General features: G+C 35.5%; 1 protein-coding gene across 1 annotated transcript; it reads left to right on the plus strand.

Moving 5' to 3' along the window:
* The first annotated feature begins 2,324 nt into the window (after positions 1 to 2,324).
* On the plus strand, positions 2,325 to 6,803 carry LOC149224307 (lysM domain-containing GPI-anchored protein 1-like). The gene is made up of 5 exons (XM_089386087.1): positions 2,325 to 3,106; positions 5,638 to 5,755; positions 5,857 to 6,018; positions 6,200 to 6,231; positions 6,364 to 6,803. The coding sequence occupies exons 1-5, from the start codon at positions 2,443 to 2,445 to the stop codon at positions 6,624 to 6,626; spliced, it is 1,239 nt and encodes a 412-aa protein (XP_089242213.1). The 5' UTR covers positions 2,325 to 2,442; the 3' UTR covers positions 6,627 to 6,803.
* The last annotated feature ends 3,622 nt before the right edge of the window (positions 6,804 to 10,425 follow it).

Consider the following 10,425-nt stretch of genomic DNA (forward strand, 5'->3'; position numbering starts at 1 on the left):
TTAATCATCATCATCATCACCATCATTTTATTTTTAACATTTTTATTAATTTAATTTCCTTCTTGCATTCTCTGAAAACTTCAATGTAAGTATTCAAGAAATGCAAGAACAAAGTCCCCACTCTATAATTTAATTTCCTTTTTATTGGTAATAATTTTATGTTTTTTTTTTTGTAAGTTTGGCATGACTACATCTTCATCATGTCCAATATATATCCTCAACCTCGCCGTGACTTCACATCAAGGAGTGCCTTAACAAAGCACCCGATCACCGTCTATCCAAAACCTGTTGACAATGTTTAATTAATTTAATTTCCTTTTTTATGGTTAATTAATTTAATTCCCTTTTTTCCTCCCTTTTTTTTCCTATTTAATAACTTTTATTAATTCTTTCTTTTGACAATATTTCCTTAGACACTATTTGTTTAACTACTAAATTATTAATTTAATATTATTTTTCACCACTAATTAGTAAGCTTCTTTCTATTTAATGCTTAATATCACTAGTTTGTAAATATGTCCATGATAGACAATATCTAAAAATCTTATACAAAATAATATCTAGACAATTTTTTTAATAAAATAAAAAATTTAAGATTTTTCCAAAATTTTAAGTTTTTTATACAAATTGCTATCTGGAAAATTCTCTTAATAAAATAAAAATTTAAGATTTTTCCAAATTTTTAAATTTTTTGACACGTATGAAAAATGACAATTACCATTAAAACGAATATGAAATTGTTTTGTTAGGTTACTTTTACAACTTTACTAAAATTTTGGTATCTTATAATACTTTATGACCAATATGATAGAGATATTTTCATTTATTTATTTACTTTTTAGATTTTTATAGAATAATACAAGACGTACGTAAAAAGTAGTGGAGAAAATCTTTAACTTGATAAGTCTTTTTCATGGTATTGAAAATTATGATTTGAATATCAAATAATTTGAATTTAACGTTTCATTTGATGAGTGTTTAATCAATTCACGCGTAAGATTAAAAATTTAAAATCCGACATATTCATTTAATTAAATATATTTTAATTTCATTAAACAAAATCTTTAATATAAATTTTTAAAATTAAAATAAATTAACATATATATATATTTATAATTATTATTATTATTATAATAGTGTTTTTACTTTTATTTTCTTTTATATAATTTATTAACATTAATATTATTAAAAAGTAACAAAAGTTTTAATATAAATTTTTAAAATTAAAATAAATTAACATATATATATATATTTATAATAATAATTATTATTATAATAGTTTTTCATACTTTTTTTTTATAATTTATTAACATTAATATTATTAAAAGTTGTTTTTTGGTAAGACTACATTTTGGTAGTGTATATTTTCAAGATTTGAATCCAAGATTTCTGGTTCAGTGACACTTCATTTCCAAGGCTATTGCCAATTGACTTATCCCAATAGACATTTTCTCTTATATATATATATATATATATATTTTTTTTACAGTGGAATTGACAACAGGCGATTCCGTTACACGGGGTCAATTCTGACCGCTATCTATATAACGACTGGGAGCATGCGCCCGCCCCTCTCCACAGCTCTGTTTTAGTCCGGGGGATTTGAACTCGTGACCTTCAGTGCGGAGTCGCCTTTCTAACGACTTCCCGCGATGTGATTACCAACTCGCCTACCCCATGGGGCTCTCTTATATTATTTATTAACATTAAAAAATTATTTTTATTTTCTTTTATATTATTTATTAATATTTATTTTTATTTTTATTGTATATTTAAGATTTTTTTAACTATTTTATATTTTAAAAATTTAGATTAAAATCTGGTAAAAGAATTTTTGTCACATTATATTATTTATTTTTAAATACATAAATAAATTTATTATTCTTAAAAACCTTTATAAAACTCATATAATATAGAGTTTACAGATCAAATTGGTAAATTCAACCTATTTCTATGGAATTTGAATAAATTTAAAAAAAAAAAACCTTCCAATTTAAAACAATTGAACTAAACTCCTTTTTTATCTTAATAAAAAATATATATAATATAATATTAATTTCTAAAGAAATCCAGATCCTCAATGCTCACCTGAACTCATTAAAAAATTTCAACGTCACAAATTTGCTGTCCTTTCACCATATTCCATACTGTTTCCCCAAAAACATTCTTGGTTTGATGAAGATGCCTGTTAATGGGTAATAACACCACGCTTTAGTAGGTAGGCCATATTTGAAGGCATAGTATTCTCTGTGCCTCCTTCCCATACTACAGTGTCTGACAATCGCTTACACTATAAAAACTCCATTAATTCATTCATTAAATTAAAACTCCATTAGTTCATTCATTATACAGAAAGGGGCTGCGCACATTACTACTGTTGCTGTTACTACAGCAAGCCTGTTATTGTCCCCAAAACACCCATCTACTTCTCAGAAGGGAGAAATGGGGATGATCAGCAGATCAACACTATGGCTCTCAGTGGCAGTCATGATTTTCTTCAAACCTGTTCAAGTTCTTTCCAAGTCTACCATAGAGCCCTGTGATGGTTCAGACACCTGCAACTCAATGGTGGGCTACATACTTCCTACAGAGCTAAAGATATCAGAAGTCTCGACACTTTTTCAAGTAGACCCAGTTTCACTTCTAGGAGCTAATGGCATTGATTTATCATACCCAGACATTGAAAACCAGATTCTGCCTGCACACTATTTCATCAGAGTGCCTATAACCTGCGGCTGTGTGGACGGTATCAGGAAATCAATGTCAGTGGTCTACAAGGTTAAGGCAGCAGATACACTGCCCAGCATTGCTAATAACGTGTTTGGGGGTCTTGTGACTTCGGACCAATTGAAGGATGCAAACAGCATAACGGATCCTGACGTTATAGACATTGGACAGTCACTCACCATTCCTCTGCCTTGCAGTTGCTTCAATGGGACTGATAATGGGCTTCCGGCTATTTACTTGTCATATGTTGTGCGGCCTGGGGATACAATGACTGCCCTTGGGGCCAAGTATGGGACTACTGTCACAGATCTGATGACTGTCAATGCAATGGGGACTCCTGTTATCAGCCCCGGAGACATCCTTTCAATACCTTTAGCTGGTTAGTATGAGTTTTTTAGTTGTTTGTTTTTGTATATGGGTTTTGTTTCTCCAAATTGGAATTGTGTGTTTCAGGTATTCTTGGAGGGCAATAAATGCATGTGGCCCACCAAGTAAAGAGTGGACTGATGTTAGGTATTAGGGGTTGCTATTTTGCTAGCCCAGTCTTACCTCTTGATGCCCACTTTGTTAAAAGCAAGCTTCCATAGTCTCAGGTGCTAGGTCTGCCATAGTTATTCTGCCAAAATCGCTGGAGATTTACACTCTGCCTCATTCCTTTTAATGCCAACTTAGTTTAGAGCAGACTTTCTTTGGCTTGGATGCCAGAGGGTTAGATATTCTGCTAAAGTATTCCACGACTTGTCGTCGAACTCGCCCCTTTGAACTCATGGCATGTGGCTGAAGCTGACCATAGCAAGGATGGAATCGGAGTGGATGGCTTATTACTCCATCGGCTTCACCAGTGAACCAATGCCCCATTGGTTACAGGTAATGTTTTGATTTGATGACACTGATACAAGTAATATGACTGCCCCACCGAGGCAATATTTCTCTGTGAAGTTCTCCGTTGCGTTAACTTGTTAAGTGGAAGCATTTCTGAATGCCTATCATGTATCATGGCCCATAGCACTGCTTATTGGGAGGTCACACATCCCTTTTTTAAAGCTAGTAAAGTTCAGGGCTCAACCGAAACCCCATGTTTACAAGGCAACGACATTTTGACTATGGTTTGGGACTCGGGAGGTACACACAGACCACTTAGGAATTGTCAATCATCCCTATCTAGCTGCTTACAGTTAGGTCCTCATCTTAGTACTGAATTCATGATGTCTCTACTGTAAAGTTTCTTCTCGCAGTTTCTAAACCCAACTCTCCAAATTAACTATAGATGTATTTGGATCAGGACCGTTCTCTCACAGTCAATACAACGAAGGATATAACAATGCCTGTAAAGTTGTGGTTCAACCCATGTTTTGTTGCAAGCTGCTACAGTCGACGCTTCATAGAGACTATTGTTGCTCTTTTGGGGAGTGTAGGAATCTACATCTTCTGAGGACTGGGGAGTACACCGTACGTTCGAAAGACTAGCCAACAAGCATTGCCACATGTCTACATGTTTGAAGACTTGCCTACATGCTGACTTTGCCTAAAAACTTTGCCACATTTTTGTGGCAAGTACGAAGATTGGCCTGCTGGTTTTGATTCTTTGAACCTTGATTGAATCTCTGAAACTTTCAGCCCCTTGAGGGTTCTAAAAACTTGTCTACTATCATTGCTGCATTTATGCAATCAGTTCTTGCACGTGACTCATGACTTCCTGCCAGTCACTGGCAGAGTCAAACGTGTAGAACTATAGGCTACACTTCTGTGCCTTATTTTTTGGCTGCATCGAAACTTGAAAGTTTCTTGAGTCACCAAAAGTCTGATTCATGGCTGATTCTCTGAAAGCCTTCTACAATTTCCTCCAAATATGTGGAAATATACAAAAGTTCTGGCTTCCTTGATAGGCAGTAATGCAAACATTTCTGTTAAAATAATTCTTTTACTTGTTTGAGTTTACAGAACAGTGCCTGTTTTGGAGCTGAATAGCTCTGACAACATCATGGCACAACTTGTGACTCAAGTGATTGACTTGAAGAAGGTGGCATTGTTGTCATTGTCACATTCATGAATAGAATCTGGTTTAGTTCCAAAAACATTGCTATATTTATGCACCAGAGTGCTCTGGTGTGACTGGAAACTCAACTGAGTCACCGAAAGGCAGATAGTTTGGTTAAGTTTGGTGAATGCCTTGTGTTTTTACACCTTGATCAAGCACACTGGGGGCTAGTATTTTTTCCCTTGCATCTAGAAGGAACTGTGTAATCACTTGAACACTGTAACACGAAAATGCCTATTCTTGTGGACCAACTATCTCCTGCTCTATTTTTGGTTTGTTTTGAAATTTTCTTGGAAATATGGGCTAACTAAGTTCACTTTCTTGAAAATAGACTCCCAAATAGTGTTCGCACATTATGCTGCACAATTTTCGCACATATATGGCATTTCTCAGCTCTCCAAAAACAATGAGTTGGTTCTTCAGAATCAAAACATGTTTCTTCAGTTTTGCTTGTTTGTGTTTTTGTAAAGGCCTTTATTCCCACACCTTTATGTGTTTCATGCCCAGTGATATGGCAAATTAGGTCTATATGCCAAACACTAATGGTATGAATTTTAATGTTTTTTATTATCATAGAGAATGTGACATATTCATTCATACATTATGAAACATAAGGCCCTGCGCCCTTCTTTCATGTGTGATGTTGAACTGTTGAACAGCTTCTTTTATAAACAGAAACTTGAATTTGCTAACAATTTGTTCAAAATCTTCTCCTGTCCCTTGCAAAATAGCCACGTTTTTTTTCTTTTTTTTTTCCAATAGTAAACCACTGATTTCCAACTGCTGACTTTGGAAATATGCTCTTAAAGTTCTAATCTCTCTTTTATTAAGGTTTTGCAAGCTCTTACAAAGGGTCTTCTTCACTTTTGCAGCTTGTTCATCAAGCATATCAAAATATTCCTCAGATTCTCACTTGCTTGTCGCCAATGGGAGCTACACTATCACTGCTAGCCATTGTGTACAGTGCAGCTGTGGACCAGGGAACCTGAAGTAAGATACCAGTTTTCTGATTGCTTCCATAGAATCTTCAATCTAGATATGTTTGTTTCAGAAATTAGGCTTTTGAGCTAACCTGCTTGCGAAAATGGCAGCCTGTATTGTGCTCCAGCACCTCTGGCAGCATCCTGCTCTAGTATGCAATGCAAAAAGAGCATTCTCATGATTGGAAACACCACTACACAGCCTACAAGTGGTGGATGCAATGTTACAACATGTTCTTACAGTGGCTTTCTCAATGGCACAATCCTCACTTCGTAAGCTCCTTTGCTAGTTCTTCTAGTTTGCTTGCTTTTAAGTTTCTAAAATCTTGATTATTTATCTCAAAACAGAAATATAAATCTTTAATATTCATTCACTAGTCTGCAGTCGACCATTATTGGGTTGATTAACAAAACATTGCTAATGTGTCATTGTTTGTAATGTGTTGATTTGCAGCTTGTTTACTTCGCTTCAGCCACAATGCCCAGGTGGGATGTGCAATCCAGGCCTTATTTCAGCACTTCTTTTGGTTTTAACTTTTTGGCTGGACTTTAAAGATTTTCTAAAGCTTGTGAATTAAGTTACGGACTTTGATGTTGGATTTTCAAATTTGATTGCAGGTTTACAGGTAATGCCTAATTTTACAGGACCACCGTCAACAACAACATCGATTGGTATGGCACCATCACCATCACCATCACCTGGGGTTTTGCGATTACCTCATTCTCCATCAGGCATAATTTCTTCTCCTATAATTACAGGATTTGCTCCTGCAAATGGACCAACTGGCAGCAGTTCCTCTGCTCCCGAGTCACTTAGATGGGCTTCCATTGCAAGCTTTTTGCTCTTAGGCTTACCATTTGTAATTCATTTTGGTGATTAACAATTATTTCACTAAAATATATTTGAATTTCAAATCATCATTTTTGTGCACAGAGGTGAGAGAGGCATGCATAAATTCCAGCAGAGAAGTTTTGTATAGCAATTGCCACCTTGAACTACTAAGCTGTTGTGTAAATTTTCAAGCAAGGTCACTGCATATCATGGATACCATATTTCTGTCTAATATTATTTTATGGTAAAATTGCATCTATTAGCTATCTCTTTGATTGAATTCTGAATGAGAATTGTCGACAAATCACATTTTTAAGTTTGTGTATTGCAGACATCATTTAGATGGGCTCCGGAACTATCTAGGAGCACATACTCATTTGGCATATGGAATAATGAAAAATAGAATAGAGCACTTTCCCTTAATGGCTCTTTGATAAATATAAGTGTTACAAGGATACTGACGTTGGATTTCTCAAATTTGCTTCTCTTTTAGGTTTCTGTGATAAGAAAGATGTATTTAAAGGGCTTTTGAAGATCTCTTCATGTTGTTTTATGATTATCCAGTATTTACTTGTGATGCAATCCTGTCGTTGGATTTGATACTGAGTGATTTATGCTAAACTGTGTCTTAAAGAAAACAATCAGACTTTGACGGTGGTTTAATAATTTATGTGAGCATGTAGAATATTGTTGTTAGTTTTGTGATACTGATGACCAGCACTCGTGAGATTTTAATCTTGAACTGTCATTAGGACATTCTGTTTGGCATTTAAGCTATGTGGTTGTTCACCATGATCACACATGTCGTTTGATTTCTTTTGGTGGTGCTTGTAGTAGACATCTCAATGCATGCTTACTTATTGGGTTTGAGTCTTATTACTGTTAAACACCATAGCTACATGCAGAGCTATTTATTCCTGTTGGATGGTCCTTTGAGTTTGTAAGGCATACTTGTTTGTCTGGTTGACATGTAATGAAAGTAGTACCATGCTGCCATGCCAAATATGAAGTCATATGACGGGCTCAGAACCACTGGAAAAGATGAAGAGTTAGAGTTAACTCGCCCATCATCCAACCAAAAATAAATAAATAAAATAAACATTAAGTCACTGATTGCAAATCCATTGTTTAGACGTCAAAATACACTGTTTGGTTGATTGGCATAAACTCATGAACATTGCATTCATAAGCCTTTGAACCCTGGAGTCTGATTCGACATTTAGATAGTTTGTATAATTGCAATTAGAAAGTGCAATATTACCAATTTCATAACAAGATATCTAGTATTAGGCCAACTGCCAAATCTAAAATGTTGAAGGAGATACGGAACCCAAACATCCACTCTGGAATAATGCAATTATTTGTTGATTCTGTTTTCCTGTCTACCGGGCCCAACTAAGGTCCACATATTCAAATGTTGCCTCAACCTCCAAAGTTCAGTCTAGTGCTAGATCTGTTACTAGTTGTCATTCAATATAAGCGTACAGTATCCTTCAATCTCTTTTTGAATAAATTCTTAGTCTACCTATACAAATCCCTTTTTTTTCAATTTACAAAGAAATCTATTGCAAAACAGAATCTGTGCAGATCTATATAAATTCTTCAGTCTCCTGGCTGTATCATACCACTGCTGAAGTTTTATTTTGTTGAACTATTGCTAACTGAATTGTCAGGTTAATAGATGGTGGTGGAGCATAATTACTTTTACTAGCATGGTTAGAATTGATGACCACTTCAGGCTGTGTATTATGGATGATAATATTTTGTTGAGGATGCACGAGGATGCCAAGTGTAAGTTTAGGTGCATGTTGAATACAGATGCTGGGATATGCTTAACGTTAGAGATTACTGTCAAAGAGTTTCCAACTACGTCTGGTTTGCGTGGCCTTTTATTTTGCATGTGTAATATGTTTGAGCTGATTCTAAGCAGAGTCGCTGTCCAATTTTGAATTGTTGCTTAAAATTTCCTTGACCTATTTCTCTACTTGTTGCATAGTTTGGTTTTGTAACGTTTTCTCTAGGAAGCTTAATATGGTTGAGTAGATTGTCCTTCTAGATACCATCGAGACTCCTTTTGCTCAAGTACACCAAACTCTATCTGATGCACTTTCGGCATGTTCCTGACTGAGCACAGCTTCTTCTTCCTCAGTTTGCTCCATCAAATGCTGAAGCATCTGTTGAATTGAACTCTTCATAAGAAAGAGTTCTCGATGAAAGTGACCCAGAAACTGACGGAGTGTGGTCGACCAAGATTTCCTACTACTAGAAAAATGTAAGACATTATTGAGCTTGTTAAGCTCATCGTGTACTTCTTTGTTGGTTTGGTTGAGACTTCTTCCTATATTCTATGGATTTCAATGTTTTTGAGCTTGTTAAAGAAAGTGTTCGAGATTGATCTAATACGAGTGAAAAGCCGTCTTTTCATCAGAGAGAGAGAACCCTTGTATCTTTTTAGCTTGTTTTGGCAACTCTAGTACTACTTCTTGCTGTTGTGCCAACATACAGTTTTCTTCCAGTGACGCACTTCTTCCATCTCTGATCAAGTTCAGATGCATGGCGTTCCTTGAAGTAATTGTATCTTGATCTGTAGTGAGGGAGGGTTAAAACAATACTCTCGGGGAAAGAAAAAATTGTTGTAATCGCAAGTGGAAGTGAGTTGGGAGGTATTAATGATCCTATCATCCTATATTTACTGTTAGAGGAGGGATAGATAGGGGATATATCATGGTCAATTATTGAGGGTGTTCTGTTGTTGAGAACCAGGCTTCTACTGCTGGTGGTTGTTTGGCTGTTCCAAACTGTCCTTTAATCATTCAGAGTTTGGTGAGGGTCACAGTCATGTGATCGCTTGTTGGGCCAGCCTGATTTGGTCTCTGGGGATTCAGTGGCTAGCTTCTTGCTAGTGAATAGAGAACCTTAATTGGAAGTTGATTATGTCTTGGATTTCTGTCATGTTGTAGTGCTGAAGAACTAAGAATTTCTTGTGGTTAGGGAGGCTACTTTGTTATAGTCAACTCCCTCGGAACATTTGACTTTAAATCACTTTGTTGGTAATTTATGTGTTGTTCTTCTTGTTGCTCAATTATAGGGTCTTTGATGTTGTTTACTTTGGGTCCTCAAGTTCTTTGTTTGTTTTTCTTTATCTTTGACTTGTCTTTGTATCATAAAGTTATTTAATTTGATCTGGCTTTGATGAATGCACATTTTTGGATCATGTGAGAAGTTGACTTGGGGAAATACTTCAGAAAATGTTACTTTGTTGACGTGTTTTCTTAATGGATGATCTTGAATGTCTCTTATGTCAATGAAGATAGTCAGAGGAGAATTAAATTTCTGGCCCGTTGTCTTGATCACTCGGCAAATATAGATTCTTTTATCTAATAGTATGCTAACTCTTGAGAGTAGACTACTCCATTCATTACCCAAACTTTTGTCATGTTTACTAATAGTTGATTATGGGATTTTAGCGGCATTTTTACTTCAATGGATTAGGGAACTAGCTTGTAAGGTGGCTATTTTAAGTTTTCTAAGCCATGTGGAAAAGTGCTTGACCAATAAAGGAATAGTCTTTAATTGTCAATTAGTTGTGTAAGGATGATACTTGCAGGCTACAGGGGCATTTTCACTAAGAACCATGATGTGATGTAGGTTGTTCGGCTTCACTTCTTCCATGGTAATGTAAATCAATTAGTTGCGTAAGGATGATACTTGCAGGCTACAGGGGCATTTTCACTAAGAACCATGATGTGATGTAGGTTGTTCGGCTTTACTTGTTCCATGGTAATGCAAATCAACACATATGAAATCAAATGGCTTGAGTTTTATTTTGATGGTTTATGGCGTCTCGA

This window comes from Pinus tabuliformis, chromosome Q (genome assembly GCF_031772625.1).
Source record: "Pinus tabuliformis cultivar Carrire ecotype Pingquan chromosome Q, CPIR1, whole genome shotgun sequence".
NCBI lineage: Eukaryota > Viridiplantae > Streptophyta > Pinopsida > Pinales > Pinaceae > Pinus > Pinus tabuliformis.